This window comes from Taudactylus pleione, unplaced genomic scaffold, assembly GCF_031769625.1.
Source record: "Taudactylus pleione unplaced genomic scaffold, aTauple2 ptg000018l, whole genome shotgun sequence".
Taxonomy (NCBI): domain Eukaryota; kingdom Metazoa; phylum Chordata; class Amphibia; order Anura; family Myobatrachidae; genus Taudactylus; species Taudactylus pleione.
In genome coordinates this window covers 16,176,264-16,193,966 of record NW_028284420.1, presented here as the reverse complement: position 1 = coordinate 16,193,966, position 17,703 = coordinate 16,176,264, and the positions used below count along the sequence as shown (strand labels likewise).

The 17,703-nt window shown below is 44.9% G+C and overlaps 1 protein-coding gene across 2 annotated transcripts in view; it reads right to left on the bottom strand.

The window, feature by feature from the left end:
- Positions 1-14,227: 14,227 nt before the first annotated feature.
- OSBPL2 (oxysterol binding protein like 2) overlaps positions 14,228-17,703 on the bottom strand; it is a 214,866-nt gene continuing 211,390 nt past the window's right edge. Inside the window, exons 14-15 of one of the 2 annotated variants that reach the window (XR_015869405.1) lie at positions 16,743-16,858; positions 14,228-14,353 (exon numbers count right to left, since the gene is read on the bottom strand). Coding sequence is in view for 1 of the 2 variants with exons in the window: in XM_088442733.1 (XP_088298859.1) it covers positions 16,831-16,858 (28 nt within the window). In the remaining variant the exon portion in view is untranslated. Of the gene's footprint in view, positions 14,354-16,540; positions 16,859-17,703 lie in introns of those variants that run through there. The other variant, XM_088442733.1, reaches the window with a different exon arrangement.

Genomic DNA, 17,703 nt, shown 5'->3' with positions numbered 1-17,703 from the left:
ATGGAGGAGGGGGGTGGAGCTTCCCACGCTGCACTCCCCCTTCCGTAACTACAGAGCCGCAACTTTCCACCTAAGGAGCGTGAGTTATTGTATGGTCCATTAATATATTTATTTATTTTGATCAAATCACCAACATAAGTATTTCGGAACATGAATATATCATTAATCTAACGGAGCTCTTGATTGCAATCAGTTGTCAGCTATTCATATTGGTTCCTGGTACATGTTTTCAGGATAACCCTGGTTCTTTTTCTGGCACCTCCCATTGCAAAACACTTTTTATAGCGAATACACAACACAAGTAGGACTATTTACGCAAGTGACTATTGATACAGGCTCTCAAGGCTGTTTACAGTACCTAGGCCCCAGGGTTCTGAGCACCCTGTGCCGGCTCTTGAGAGAGCACCCTAGTCGCACGCGACCAAATTTGGGGGCGTGGCCTAATTACCATAGGCCATGCCTCCTGTGTGATGATATTTGGAGGCGTGCCTGCATGGCACACCTCCAAATAATTCAGGCTGGGGGTAAAGCCCAGCATCACTGGCTGGGCTTTCCCCAGCCCTCTCTCGTCAGTGAATGATTGCCGCGCGCATTCATTCATTCTCTGGGGGTCCGGCGCCGCTGCACAGCTGCGTCAGTGAGGGTCACCAGCCTCTCGATTTGACCACCCGCGGGCCACTTCGGGCCGCGGGTGGAACAGCGGGACAGCACTGTTCCACTGAAATCGGGAAGCTGGGGAGGGGTGCCGCCCTCTACGGGTGGCGCCCCTGTGTGACCGCACTGGTCGAACACCCCTAGAGCCGGCCCTGCTAGGCCCGTATTCAATTAGTTTTGCGTACGCGATAAAGTTTCCCATGCCAGACTTTTCACCTACATTGTGTATTTTAGCCGCAAAAACTTATCATGTGTGTACCCGCGATTCGCACAATTCAATTCCAAAAGACGCTAAAATGGAGACATGCGAAGTCAGAACAGGCAAAAAGTGGTGTCAGAATCGGGGAAATCAGCCTGAACCACCCCCCCCCCCCCCCCCAAAAAAAAAGATGCTGAAACATAGGGGATCAATGTAGTAGTGCCCAATTAGCCCTAATACAACAGTTTGGGGTACTTAAGTTCGCACAATTGCTACTAAGCGTATTTGCAAAAGTGGTGAAGAATAGCATAAAGCTGTGTTTTTAGGAGAAAATAAGTATTCTTGTCAAATTTGGGGTACTTGAAAATGGGTGCTAGCATATTTAAAAGTCGCTAAAGTGAAGTTTTAAAAGACATAAAAAACGCACCTTCAGCAAACACCTGCAATCAAAAAACACACATACTTGCAGACCTCCCCAAAGTCTATTTCGTTACTTTTTATGTTTGTTCCCCCACTTTGTACTTTTTCACCCCCAATTTCAATGTACTTTTTTGGAGTGTCCCTCACTTTTTCTTAGGGATTTTTTGACGCAGTTATCCTTTGGAGGGCTGTCCCAAGGGTTCTGAGTGGTTTCCCCACCTTTGCACCCCAATATAAAAAAGAACACTTTTTCTCCTGTTATTCAGGGGCTAATCTTTTTTGCCTATTACATTGCATTGACTTTCCACGTACGCGAAAAGCGGATAGAATTGAATACGGAGATAAGTTTCCGGCTGACGAAAAGTCGCAATCGGCGATACTTTTTCGCAGGTCTCGGCTTTTCGCTTGTAATCAAATACGGGCCCTAGTTTTTAACACTATAGTTACATTGTATCCTTATGATGGGATCCTATGCATAATACACCGGTGTATTTATTTCTGGAGTTTTTTAGGCTAATACACTAACATTTTCTATTGATTTTTACCGGAAGCAGTTTTTATGTTCTCAGTCCCATGTTATAACACATATGCTGTATGTCTAGCCTCTATCTCTCACATAATTGTCTTTATTGTTTGAGTTGTAAACCTTCACAGGAGGTTTAATCAGAGCTGCAGTTGATTGATAATAGGACTGGCAGTCTGAGGGATTTATTTTAGAAGCGCCTTGGAAACAGACTGTTGTATGAGAGACACCTTGTACCTAATGGACCGGATTCAGAACGATATTTTGTAACTGCGCATGCATGAACATTTCGAAAGACTCGTATGGTGCATGCGTTACACAGTGTACACACAAAGGTGCAGTGATCGAAACAGACAGTATGTTGTGGTAATGTGATGGGCGTTCCTGAGCGGTGGCTAAAACTGCTTGCAAAAATTATCCATTTGGTGGGCGTGTTATGAGAGTGGCATCGGAGGCCAAAGTCAGATGGAGAAACTGCATCTGCCATAGGGCTGCTGCAATATTCGATGGTGGAGTATAAGCAGGGCCGGATTAAGAGGGGAGGGGGGGGGGGCGACAGTGTCGGGCCCTCACAACAATAGAATACGGGGGTTTTCTGAGTACTTAGAAACCCCTCCTGACAGACAAATCCCCCATTACAAGCAGCAAAGTGGGGGCGGAGCCAATGTGGCAAGCCCCGCCCACATAGTAACCGCGAATCGCGGCATTACGAAGTTAGGGGCGGTGCCCAATGTGAGGTTCCCGCCCCCATCACCAATCTGCAGCATAAAAATGTAAGCGTATGTATACTGGTTTATCGTGTACATGTGTTTGTGTGTATATACTGTGAATGTGTTAATTTGTATATATGTGTTAGTGTGTGTATACTGTGTATGTATGTGTTGCTACATATTACAGTCATGCCCTTATATTAAGGCTGAGTCTAAAAAAATGGCCATAGAGAATTCCGAAGGGCGGGGCATGGTGTTTAAGGGGCTACACCTCAAAAGCTATTCTAGGTACTGAGCTGAAATTTGGCACAGACGGGTAGAACTGTCGCTCGGTGCTGCATGCCAAAGTTCAGGGCAAAAACATAAAAAAATAGGATTTGGGAGTAAACTAAAGTTCCAACTGTCAGTTTTTTCTGACACTCAGGACGACTTTTCTGCTGTTCTCTATGGGGGATTTTTGGGAAAGCATAACTCAGGGTAGGGGGCGAATTTAGACTTGGGGTTTGTTTTATTAGGTAGCTCTTGTTCCAGGGTAGGGCCTTTTGGGGTTCAGGTAATTGAGAAAGTTACAGATTTAAACTATTACCTCACAATTGCACCATTATAGAGATAGGAAAATTCAATTCCTTGCGCAGCCTTAGTAGGAGCCTCCAGCAGGTGTACTCACTGTGGCTTCACTTGGGTGCAGCAAGATGGCTGTCCTATGCGGGCAGTAGCGGGGGCCGGGGGGAAGGAAGCCGGCGTTTGCTGTGGCCGGGACCCGGGGGGAGGTAGCGGGCGTTAGTAGCGGCTGAGACACAGGGGAGAAAGCAGGCAACGGTGGCGGTGTGGGCGTCAATGTTGATGCTTCGGCTGGGGGGGGGGGGGCGGCGGTGAAAGGGCTCCCCTGGCTGTGGCAGCAGCCCCCTGTTACAAAAAGTCCGGTGCTGGTTCTGGAAAATACAGGGGAACCCTACTCATTTATTCCCCCTGTATTTCCCGGACCAGGACCGGCTCAGAGCCCAGTGCTGGTTGCGCTGAAGACGGGGGACCCTTACGTCATTTATCCCCCATATTTTTGCAACCAGGACTGGTTCTGATTTGCTTGTTGCGCTTAATACGGGGGACCACTACGCCGTTTGTCCTCCGTATTTTCACAACTAGGAGCGGCGGTATGTGTTTGGGGGGGGGGGGGGGGAATGTCCCTTTTTTTTTATTTCACACAAATTAAAATTTTGACAGGTGCATAGATGGATCTCAATGATTCATCCATGCATCTGTGTCTTACTTTCTCAGACGCATGCCCAGCGGCAGTGAGCACCTCTGTTACCTGCTGATGCCCCTGTGCACTGCTACCACTGGTCAGCATGCCACTGCCATGCACTCCTGCAGCCCGCTTACGTAGCAGTCTCTCCCTGTGCATCCCCAAAACACCTCCTCTGTGCCGGCCTTCCTCCACCTGCGCTAATGTGCCATTTTGTTGCCCTTCTCCCATGCAGGTGGCCTGGTTTGCTCCTCCAAACCCTGATAGTTAATACATTTTAAAAAAGCATTGAAATTCCATAGACCAAAAACATTAAGGTTTCACATGTCCCATTAAGGCTCCTTAGACTTGATCTCAAATTTCACAAAACCTATTCAATTTCTGTCACTCAAACTTCAAAAGCAATGAAATTACAATAATTAAGGCTGGCGCTTAATGGACGTGTTCCTTGCGTAATTCAGATATGGTAAGCCATCACACCCTGTGGTTAACTGCAGATTCATTTGCATAAAGTCGCAGATGGGTGACCGCCAATGCTTCAAGTCCTGTCTCATTGATATTGCAAAATCCTAGTGTTACAGTTGCAAATGTAACAGCCTGTGAGTTACAAGCACGAGTGCAACTTCAGCAATTTAGGCCGTCGATTTAAAGCGGCAGTAATCGCTAAGATACAAATAACCTGGTTTTTACTTTTTAAATTATTGCCGGTTTAAATCTATGGCCTAAGTCACAGGTTATAACGTTATTACGTGGGTCAAAATCTGAATTTTTATGAATCACGTTTCAGCAGACAAAATGGCTGCCACCACTGTGTTTATAGCCATGGCCAAAAGTTTTGAGAATTGGTTTGCACAAAGTTTGCTGCTTTAGTGTTTTTAGACCATTTTGTCAGATGTTACTTTTATTGACAATCACATTAAGTTTATGCAAAGAGTCAATATTGGCAGTGTTGACCATTTTTCAAGACCTCTGCAATTTGCCCTGGCATGCCGTCAGTCAACTTCTGGGCCACAAACTGACTGATGGCCGCCCATTCTTGCCTAATCAATGCTTGGAGTGTGTCAGAATTTGTGGGTTTTTGTTTGTCCACCCGCCTCTTGATGATTGACCACAAGTTATCAATGGGATTAAGGTCTGGGAAACGGGTCGATGTTTTGGCCATGGATCCAAAATTTAGATGTTTTGTTCTCCGAGCCACTTAGTTATTACTTTTGCCTTATGGCAAGGTGCCCCATCATGCTGGAAAAGGCATTGTTAGTCACCAAACTGTTCTTGGATGGTTGGGAGAAGTTGCTCTTGGAGGATGTTTTCTTTATTCATGGCTGTGTTCTTAGGCAAAATTGTGAGTGATCCCACTCCCTTGGCTGAGAAGTAACCCCACACATGAATGGTCTCAGGATGCTTTACTGTTGGCATGACACAGGACGAAGACTTGGAGGATGGCTGGTTCCGGGGCAAACAGAATTTAATTTTTTTTATTGTTCAGGAGTGACATTGTAAAGAGTAATAACACTTATTTCTCTCTTTTGGGAGCAAATGTTTTTTTCTGGTGTTCTTTATACTGTGAAACTTATCTATCATTCCCTTTGGTCACTGTAGCTGGATGAATTGATATTGTGCAATGAGGTTTGATGTCAAAATCTATGTTGTGCTATAACAGCACATCGTTTGGGACCTTGCAAACCATCACACATTGGATGCTGTTTGAGTTTTCAGCTTTTAAACTGCAGGTAATGGTTTACAGATCAGACACAAGGCCGCTGCTTAGTAATTGTCCCCTATCCTCCCACTCTAACAGAGTGAAGTGAAGAGTAAAGGTGCCTACACACAACGATGTGCTCACGATCTGACCTGAGGCACAAATAATTGTATGTGATCGTTTGCAATTATTATCTGATGATCTAGTCGTCTGTTGTCTGATAAAGAGTAAATCGGACACTACTTTGAGTTGGCGCAATCCAATGCGCACAACTGAGAACCCACCACACACATACACTTATTCACATAATGCATACACATTGGGCCTCATTCAGACACGGTCGCAAGCGCTGAGCGCTTGAAGCAAACGGGTCGATGTTTGGGCCCTGCGGCCGCACTGTACGTGCGAAAGCCCCGGAGAAAGAAATTCTCTTGCTCCGGAGCTCACTACAAAAGGGGTGGCTGTCAATGTTGATCGATAGTTCGACCCATTATGTAGGCGTTGGCGGGGGGGGTGGTTTCACGAATGCCTGCCATTTTGTGGGCGGCCACACTAACATCAGCAGTGATGTCAGTGGGGAGCTTCCTGCTCGATCAGAGCAGGAAGCTCCCTGGGGCTTGCGGTTGCCAAGACCCAACCTTAGGGTCTCGTCGCAAGCCCCGATGGTCTTGACCATCGCGACCACCAACCTGGTTGGTCGCTAAAGCTGTGGATGGCAACCCACAGCTTAGCTAGCGACCAGGGGGCCGCACTTAAAAAGTCAAGCGGCCACCCTCATTCAGAACGAGCGCCTCGCTTCTTGCGACCACCTCTGAATGAGGGCCATAGACTTATATGCTTACACATAGACGCTACTTTCTGTTTCCACATGCGTACACAGACGCTATTTTGTGTTTGCACATGCGTACACATAGACGCCCACGTGCGTCCTCACATACATATGAACATTTCCTACATCAATGCACAGACGCACATATGCGAACGCATATGTATATAATGGTCCCTATTTACAATAAGTTAATAAAGAGTTATTAAAGGTCTTTTTAACAAGTAATTATGATGTCATATGTACTCAAATAAGATCTAAGGTTTAGAACATAGTAGACATGTCATGTTTGGTAGTATATTAAATCACTGTTCATTTGCAGATCTCCGGTTCTATCGGCAAGGAGGTCGCATCATGCGTCCGCAAGTTACAAATTATAGGGAGTTATTGGTTAGCATATTAACATTTTGTATGTAGTGTCGGTAGCCAGTTTAATCAGTTGTTCGGCGGGAAAGATACACAAAGGAGCTGTTGGAGAGCTGAGCAATGCCCCTGATGACGCCGTATGAACTAACCAATGAACAGAATGTCCAGGAGCAAGGACCAATGGAATTATGCCAGCTTGTCTCTATTGTTTTACCTGTGACTTGTAAGGTATATAGGCCACTGCTCTGGACACCATAAGGGAGTAATTTTCCCTTCTTAGATGACCGCAGGCTTCAGGATTGGTGACTGAGAACTGGATCCAGAGCGCTAGCATATGTATCGGCTGTACCTTGTATTTTACTTGCTTTTTGCGCTAATTGTTTAGATCACAGAGTGTTATACTTTTTCTTGCAAAATATAACTTTTTGTGCTTTGGAACCACAATTGGATTGGAAAGCAATTATTTCACTTTAGCGATTACTCCCCAGGCAGATTCCCGGCAGTCGTGGTCACGATTTGGAGTAAAAAATGTCCAATCTGACTTAAGATCTATCGTGCATCCAGTGCATCGTGTCCCAGATTGGCAAATCTGCCCTACAGCAAGGCAGATCTGGAGATGCGATGTACGATGAGCGGGGACGCACATCGGCATCATGATAGTGAGTGGACACTAATGATTTGGGCATATTTTACACGATTTGTTGTCACGATTTGTCGAAATCGGGAAAATCGTGTAAAAACCATGTGTGTAGGCACCTTAAAGCTGGGCGTCCACTGTACAATTTTTTGTCAGATATGTGTCCAATCTGGCTGGTTGGAATGAAACCTGGTAATGTATGGGAGCAAATGACAATCGGCTCACAAACACTGGAAAATAGCCAAAAATGGTCGTTCAGACAAATTGGTTAAAACGCACAAATTTAACCAAATCAAACAAATTTTTCTTGGTCCTTTTTTCAGTGTTTAAAACCATATGATCGACTGTCATTTGCTCCCATACATTACCAGGTTTTCATTCCAACCAGCCAGATTGGACAAATATCTGACAGATAATTGTATAGTGGATGCGCAGCTTTAGGATCATGTTACACTCCCTTCAGATGTACATGATGTCATTAAATGTCCTCACCAGACCATGTGAGGTTGTGCACAATATAATAACAATTATGGTATTTTATCATCATCAGCGCCAGATGCAAACTTTTTAAACTAAATATTTGTTTGTCAGCTAGCAAAGGGCATAGTGAATAGTTTATGAGAATTGGCAATAAACTGTCATTTCCTATCTTGTCCCTTACGCCCTGCACATTTTCAGTGGGTGGAATAACCAGAGCATTGGTGCGCTCAGTCCTTTGGGATGTTACATTGATTTCACAGGTTGTGTGGAAATTTGATTACAGTTACATAGGGACAGTAAGTTACTGTATGTGATCACAGCTCACCTCAGTGATCTAGATAGAAATATATTAGCTGTGTGTATGTGCTCTGAATAATCGCTGTGCTTGTATGGAGACGTTGGTTTGGTTGGAAGGAAGCAGATAGGTGTGTGTAATGGGGCAGTCTATATTCAGATGACTTCATTATTGGTTTGTACAATGTCATACATTGCTTTGCTTCCCTGCTTATTTTTGTGCTGATGTTTTTAGCTCATTAGACTGTTAGCACTTTAATTTTGTTGCCCTGATTAATGGGGCAGAGCAGCTTTGTGATGTAAAACTGCAATAGAAATAAACATCTCTGCATATTTCCACAGGCATATGATTGATAAGCACATAAAAGAGATAGCAGAAGAAACGCAAAACATGAAGAACAATTATATAAGGACATATATGAGCCAGTAGGTTACACAGCCCATTGAACCCATTGAATTTAATGCAAAGTAATGAAAAACTGATTAGTATGGGCCAGCGCTTTCTAAATGCCCCTAAGCCACTGCCGGGATCTCCTTGATAACCACCTTCACACTTCCATCCCTATAGTCAGCTCTATACATCACGCTCACAATGGCTTCCTCTAGTGATGCCTAAGGGTATTACATGGTCTACATATAATGGCAATATAGGTGTTTATTGGTAAATAAATGACCCTGCATAAAAGTACTTGAGGGTACCGAAACGGCTGTCAGGTCGCCACACTGATGCCTCAGTGCTTGTCTACACATATAATCATGGATGAGTCTTGCCATGTCTCTATTACTTTTGCACTTTAAATTTGAACTGATGGCATTGGAGACATTTTCTAAGCGATTAATGTGGATATAAAGTTTTTTGCATCTATTGGTGTGCTGATCTTGGATCTAGAGAGAGAGAGAGAGAGAAGGTCCTGCACTCCCATCTAAAATAGGGGCAAAGGGTTAATTCCAACATTATGGAAAACCCAAATTTACCAAATGAAATCATATAGGAAATTATGGCACTCTCCAGACTAAATGTAAAGCAAAATATTACAAAGCATTTATTGCTCAACAAAACACATACCAATTCCACATACCATACCAACGTTTCGGTCCCACCTGGGACCTTTGTCAAAAACACATCATCTGAAGAAAATGGCAACAAAGCAGGACACTGTGAGAACACAGTACTGTCTCCCAGGCTCCCATATTCATACCCTCAGCAATTAAGCTATCATACAAGTGTGCCATGGCCTGTGTGTTCCATCTGTGGTGCACATGACATCACTTCCAGTATTTTGTTGGGGACCGGAAACAGCGAGTGCTTCATAGAGCCGCCGTCTCCGGCAACTCTAAACTCTACCAACCACATCTAGTAAGAAGGTAAGGTAGCGTGAGTCCCTACTGAGCCGCGTTATAGCAGGCTCATGTAAGGGCATCCAACAAAAACAAAACCGAGGAAGCCAACTATTTTCCTACTATGGTTTTTTTTTCATTTTTTCTATATTTACAGAAATTTATGCATACATTAAGTTCTCCAGCCATAGTGCCCACCCAATCCTAGGGCTGGTCAACACAGGGATGTATTCCCTAGGGAGAATGGGGATCAGACTTGCAAATTATATATATATATATATATATATATATATATATAAGATATTATACAAACTCGGCACTCACATGCTTTTCAAACTGTAACTCCTTTGAACATAGGGAATGTTGGTACCAAAATATTGCAATAATTTGTTAAGATGGCCACTGCTTCACGGTCATTCCCATCTAGCCAGTCCCTACACTGATCCTCAGATAAATTAACTTGATCTGCCATCTTGGGCTCAAGCTTACATACATTTTAAACCAGTGCTCGAAGTGGAAATTTTGAAGTGGGGGTATGGAAATTTTAATTGAACCCCACTCCCCAAGCTGTAGGGAATTTGATAATAAGATTCAGTCTCTGCTTCTATCTAAACCCCTGCACCTCTCACTGCGTAGTGCCTTCTACCACCCCCTGCATCTCACTGCAGTGCCTACTTCCCTTACTCACACCCTGCATCTAACATTGCCTACATCCAGCTCCCACATCCTGCACCCCACACTTTCCCTCTCCCACACCCTGCACCCCACACTACGTGCTTCCTTCTCCCACACCACCTACTCCCCACTGCCTGCTTTCCTCTCCCACACCCTGCACCCCACACTACGTGCTTCCTTCTCCCACACCACCTACTCCCCACTGCCTGCTTTCCTCTCCCACAACCTGCACCCCACACTACCTACTCCCCACTCCCACTACCTGCTTTCCTCTCCCACACCCTGCACCCCACACTACCTGCTTCCCACTCCCATACTACCTGCTTCCCTCTGCCACATCCTGCACCCCCCGCACTATCTGCTTCCCACTCCCACACCACCTGCTTTCCTCTCCCACACCCTGCACCCCACACTACCTGCACCTAACATTGCCTACTCCCCACACTCCACACTACCTGCTTCCCACTGCTACACCCTGCACCTAACATTGCAAACTCCCCACTCCCACCCCGTGCACTCCACACTACCTGCTTCCCTCTCCCACACGCTGCACCTAACACTGCCTTATTCTTTCTCCTCCTCCCCTGTACCTTTATTTCCATGTCTGGAGTTAGCAGAGTCCGGCATCTTCTTCCTATCCGCCAGTTGGCAGTGGGCTCTCGCGGGCGTTGCATCAAGCAGGGACACTTTTGATTAGCGCTAGGATGGAGCGCCGGGGAAGTTGCGAGGGCATTTGTACCTAGTGCCAGCTGTGAACCAATCACAGCACGGACCGGCAGCCAATCAGAAACAGCCACATAGCTCATTCTGATTGGCTGCTGGTCCGCAAGCCGTGATTGGCTAACGGCCACCACCAATTAATCTTTTTATTTGGCTGCCGGTCTGTGATTGGTTCACGACTGGGGCCGGGGATTCTGTACTGTCGCCGGGCGCCGCAACTTTTCTGCCGTCGTCCTGCCGGTACCTGTCACTCGATGCCTGCCCAGCGCTGCCTAATGATGTGTCCCCGGAGGGACACATCTCCACATATTACGGAGGAAGCTTCTCTTTTGTTTCCATCGCTGTAGCAGGGGTTGCTGGCTGAAGTGGCGGTATGGCATACCGCCGTATACCGGCTCACTTCGAGCCCTGTTTTAAACATGAAACTGGGTCCTGCCTTAAAGAGACAGGACCACACCCAGGGCTATCAGTTAATAAGCACCTGGAAAAAGAAAAAAGTGAAGCGGTGGCCAGCTTAACAAATGATTGCAATATTTTGGAACCAACATTCCCTATGTTCAAAGGAGTTGCAGTTTGAAAAGCATGTGAGTGCAGAGTTTGTATGATATTTTTTATGTAGATGGTGTGGTCACATACCAAGGGCACCCCAGATGGTCTAGTGCCGTGGATTGAGCCTGTTGTTTTATATATATATATATATATATATATATATATATATATAGTGTAAGGTAATAGTATGTACAATATTAGTATAATTTTGTATTTTTTATTGTTGTTGTTAGTAAACTATATGTCCTGTCATACACCGGCTTAACAGGTGTACACAGTACCGGCTGGCACCTGCAAAAGAAAAAAAAAAAAAAACGTAAAAATCTGCACACTGGCAAAGGCATTTTATTTAAATAAAAACTGACAGCAACTCTCATTTACCCAATTATTACTTACGTATGTTCCAAACGGCAATGTAGGCTACATTAAACCATGCTTGACAAACAAAATACATATTGGATGATGCAAAACTTGTCCTGTGACGGACTCTGCGGTGAAGGACAGGTTTTCATCTTAGACTGCCACCCCTAGAGACATAAGTACCTCTCTCCTTTTTCCACTATCCATTCGTTCTTCCCCGCAGGACACAGTATGTACCAGTAAGTTGCCTACTGGACCTGGGTAATGTTATTTGGAAGCAGTGTATTTGGATTTTTCTAAAGTATTTGATACTTAGCACACAGTCATACAGAGAATGAGTACTGAGTGGGATAAAAGTATGTACATGGTTCGATAACTGGTTCAATGATAGTAAACAGAGGGTTATTATAAGTCTGAAAGGTACCTTAGAGTGGCCTAATTAGTATGTATAAACATGTGCATGTCTAATAAAAGTTTGGGTAAATAAGCTTTGTGCACTGTAGGCCTGATTCAGAGATGGACGGAATTGCAGAGCAACACAAAAGCAGCTTTGCAATTCCCTCCATCTTAATGCAAATATAGAAGGAGGTGCCCCCCTTTCCGTCCCCCGAACAGCGCAGCATGTCAATCACGCTGCGGCTTGGGGGGGGGTCTGCGAGCGTAACCGTAGAATGGGTCCTGCACAGACACAGACCCGGAGATGTACGTTCATCATCGGATGAACGTATCTCTCTCTGAATTTGGAACTGTGAGGCAGTTTTACTGAAAAAAAGAGGGTCTTTACCAAGGGAGGTGGTGACCGATAATTAACTGGATTTAAAGTTGGCTGGAAAGCCCTATTAACAACTGTGTTAATTATACGTTGAGGTTGAGCAAATGTATACTTATTAACTGGACTTATATTAGATGTTCTTACTCTATCGCCCATGGTTCATTGTCATTTCAACTGTGTTTCTTCCTTTTATCTATGTCTACATCTTTGTTCATTTTTTTTTGCTGCTGCAAAAACCCAATAAATATATTTTCCATAAGTTGGACTTGAAGTGTTTCTTACAACAAATGATAAAATTGTCTTTCCATAATAAATAGAATATATTATTTGTGTGTTTGATCTAGAGAATAAATTCAAATTTCCACTAATGGGACTAGGAGGATAAATTGGCAGCTTCTTCCGTTTGGCTCTATTTTTGTATGTGAAGAGGGTGTCAAACTTAGAATAAGACAGTCTAGAAGATACAATTGTACCGGCCCGCCCTAGTTGGCCAGTGTAGTGCCGACCGCAGTGAGTGCGGTCAGCACTCCACATTTACATAGGACCGGCGCTAGGCTTCCCAGCGCCGGTCCTGTGCTGCACAGCTGAGCCCCTTCCCTCCCCCCGAGCGCTTTCCCAATAGCGCCAGGAGGAGGGTGGCAGGCGGGCAGGCTCAGGCTGTGCTAACACACTCATCGCCGCCAGCGCTGGCGGTGATGTATGTGATAACCAGCAGCCAATGAGAGTCAGACGACTCTCATTGGCTGCTGCTACTGCACACACATCACCGCCGAGCGGCAGCGATGTGTGTGTGAACCAGCAGCAAATGAGAGTCAGACAGACTCTCATTGGCTGCTGCACACACATCACCGCCTGCGCTGGGGCCATGTGTGTGTTAAACAGCAGCCAATGAGAGTCAGATAGACTCTCATTGACTGCTGCAGCCGCAGCGCCCACTGCAACAACCGGCTCCCTTCTGGCTCCTGCAGTGGGTAATGGGAGAGACGTCATGACGTCTCTCCCAGAATGCGGAGCGCACCAGCCCGGGAGGACTGACGTGAGGTCGACGGCGGCGGGAGGAGCGTGGATTCAGGTAAGAACTTTTCTTTTATTGTTTAATTTCTATGTATATTTATCGGGAGGGGGGGGACCATTACTAAGAAGGGGACTACTCCGGGGGGGACCACTACTAGGGGGGATACTAATGGGGGCACTGCATTGGGGGGGACCACTACTGGGGGGGATACTACTGGGGGCACTGCATGGGGGGAGGGAACACTGCTGGGGGCACTGCATTGGGGGGACCACTACTGGGGGGTATACTACTGGGGGCACTGCATTGGGGGGGGACCACTACTGGGGACTACTACAGCGGGCACTGCATTTAGTGGCCACGCCCATTTTTCGGCACGTGCACATAGTTGGGGGGGGGGGGGGGGGCGGCACCATTTTCAAATTTGCCCTGGGCTCCAAATACCCTAGTTATGCCACTGCACAGGTGGATATATTCTGCCTCTATTATATTTTAAATAACCCACCCAATGGAAAAAGGGGGAGGAGACAGAGAGAGGAGTGACTGAAGTCCCACGAGAGAGAGGCAGGTCTAGTGCATGTAAACCTGTGCTCCCATATCAATCTACCAGCGGCTCAGAGGAAATGATCTAGGGGCGGGGGCAAAGAGAGAAAGAGAGAGGGACTGAACTGACCTATCTTTTATCTAAATCCCATCCTTCAGCATAGCAGATCGCTCAGTGTCAGTGAAGCGGGGGGTCTGCAGCGTACTGAGGATCCCAGCAGCATCATAGGCAAACATATGTCTTTGACTAAAAAGCAGTTTGCAGGCAGGATCATCTTTATGCACTTCAAGCTTTGATAGGCGTATCTCTGAATGCCCAGCACATGTATATTACTGTTGGAACACATGGTTATTTGTGTTACTGTGCCTTTTTATCATCACAATGCCATTTTGCTAGCGCAGAAAACTGCCACACTGGATGTTTTTGGCTCTGTGCACCTCTGTAAGCAATGTTGCTCATGAAAATCCCAGATTAGCACATTTCTGAGATACTCAAACCACTCCATCTGGCACCAAATATCATTCCAAGGTCTGTAACTTGGATTACATTTCTTCCACTGGTGTTTGGTATGAACAACTTAGCATCTTGATCTTGTTTGAATGTTTTTTTTGTTTTGTTTTTTTTCCATTAAATTGCAACATGATAGAATATTGCATTAATGAAGATGTACACTGCATAAAAGTGTGCAATGAGTGTAGATTTAATGCATTAATGTTGCTAGGACATAGCAATTTATGTGGTGCGTTATAATAGTAACAATGCTGCACAGAGAGTTGGAGAGGAGGCACTCATTTGCCAAATGAGGGGAAGGAGGAAAGTGTGCATGGGAGTGATAAAGGTGGCAATGGTCTAAAACTGGATGTCCTTTTTAAGTACTGTGCCTGCCAGGGCTGTAACTACGGTGGTGCGAGTAGTGCCGTAGCACTGCAGGTTAGGGGGCGCTGTTTGGGCCTGTCAATGTTTATCATCATTCTCACTTGTGGCTTCTTCTTTTATCCCCAGCATCTCCTGGCCTCCCCTATCTTTTCCCTGGCCCTTCCTCATGAAGCCATGGCCCTTTTTCAAGTGCACTATCTAATGTCCCTATTTAAAAAAATGGGAGGGGGGGGGGTGCCAAAAAGTCTAGTTACAGGTCTGGTGCCTGCTACCAGGTTCATACTCATTAAAACCCATAGGCCATTACTACTATTATAAATTATTTCATGTCATTCTATATCCAGTTTTCATATAACATGCATCAACAAGGTGGTGCAATGGTTATCTTTACTTCTTCACAGCCTTATGGTGCGTACACACTGGGCGATTAAAGTGGACGACTGAACGATAACGATATCGTTATCGTTCAGTCGTCCACTTTATCGTCCATTTTTAACACAAAAAAGATGAACGATGACGACGACGCGCGTTCCCGCGGGTCGTTCGTCATCCTCGTTCATCGGGCTGACATGCAGGCCAACCTGACGACCTCGTCAGGTTGCTGCATGTCAGGGAATGGGTGAGAGAGCCCGGCGCTGAACGATATCGCTAATGATATCGTTCAGCGGCTGTGCTCAATGTCATGAACGACATTGAGCACAGCCTGCCGGGGACACACTAGACGATATCGCTCAGGGAGCATATCGTCTAGTGTGTATGCACCTTTAAGGTGCATACACACTAGACGATATGCTCCCTGAGCGATATCGTCTAGTGTGTCCCCGGCAGGCTGTGCTCAATGTCGTTCATGACATTGAGCACAGCCGCTGAACGATATCATTAGCGATATCGTTCAGCGCCGGGCTCTCTCACCCATTCCCTGACATGCAGCAACCTGACGAGGTCGTCAGGTTGGCCTGCATGTCAGCCCGATGAACGAGGATGACGAACGACCCGCGGGAACGCGCGTCGTCGTCATCGTTCATCTTTTTTGTGTTAAAAATGGACGATAAAGTGGACGACTGAACGATAACGATATCGTTATCGTTCAGTCGTCCACTTTAATCGCCCAGTGTGTACGCACCATTAGGGTCGCAGGTGTGATCCCAACCTGAGCACTATCGGTCTGGAGTTTGTATGCACTCCCAGGGTTTGCATGGCCGTCCTCTGGTTTCCTACCAAACCAAAAACATACTGATGGGTTATAGACTTCTGACAAAAATTAAACCTAGTGTACATGTGGTTAGAAATATAGATTGTAAGCTTCACTGCGAAAGGTACTGATGCAAAATGATCTGTAAAGCACTGAATAATATGTGTGCACTATATAAATGACTAAATAAACATATGCACTGTTGTAATAGAAGATGGAGTTATGTGATACTAAGTAGTACAGATGGAGTAGTGTTTATTGCAATGGACTTTAAAGTTAGCTCTACCTGTATTGGATTGCAATACAATAGGACATAAAGTAATAATATTATGTGATATCTACAACTGTTACTAAAACTGTCTTGCTGGCTTTCTTTTGTATTCATCAGCACTCTGTAATAGTCATCAGGCAGAGTTTATAGTTTGGTTTTATGGGTACAACAAAGTTACACTCTTCTTTAAATTGTATTTACTGCAAAGATAAACTGTACATAAAATATTATTACATAGCTGAACAGCACAGAAAAAAAACAAGCAAGACCAAGAGATGTATATACAAAAAATTGCAGACCAATGCAAAAACCAGTAGCTTAAACATGCTAAGTAGGTGGCCAATTTTCATCTATTCTGTCTTTGTAGGGACACAATACTTACTGCCAGTGTCTGGACACAGATGTTGCAGAGGGGCCAAAATAAATGAAATGCAAATCTTTCCATAAAGCTTTGTTTATTGTGATCTGTGTTATATACACAAACAGGTAGTGTCGTACCTAGAGAAAAACACAGGGATGAGACGTCACAGTTGATGATGATGATTATTATTATGAAATTAGAACAGCTCACAGTAGCTGAAGAATAATTAAACATCTTCAGTTATGTCGGACAGCACTCAGGAGATTTGGTGACATGGTACAATAACTGCAGTAGATGGGTATTCTTGAATTATCAATGAATTTAGGTAAAAAGGGCAAAACAATTGGAGCTATGAAAAAGGGCCATTTGTCAGCAAAATCCAGGATACTTTTATTATTAAAGGAAAATGGCCATTACATCTAGGTTGTACATCATTTTGGAGAACTTTATAAAATACATTATAAGCAATGGGCATTGGTGATCACAGGTTTTGTATGGCAGAATAATCTACAGCAGCTGAAGCCTGTCTATGCAAAAGATCTGTGAGTTATTCTGCTGCTGACAAATCTCACCCCATTAATCAGCTTTAAACTTTATAATATGACATAATAGGTTCCTGAACAATGTGGGCCATGTATCTTCTGCTTTTTACATACATTTTCTACAGCTCTGCTGGCAGGTTTTGTTGGTACACGTGAAGTTATGCAATTTCATGGCAGTGAGCTATAAAACGGATTTCTTAGGTGAAAGCAAAGAAAAAAGCTAATAACTGTATCTGGAACAAACCATGTTACAATGCAAGGGGTGCAAAGAGGTTTTGTTTTTTTGCATGCAGGGTGATACTGGCTGCTTTTGCATGTAGCCACACATCTTTATTTTTACATTGCAATTTAGATTTGGGTCTGGACTCACTCCTCCCAAATCTAATTCTCTCTGCACATTTTACATCTGCCCCACCTGCAGTGCAGCATGGTATTACCCA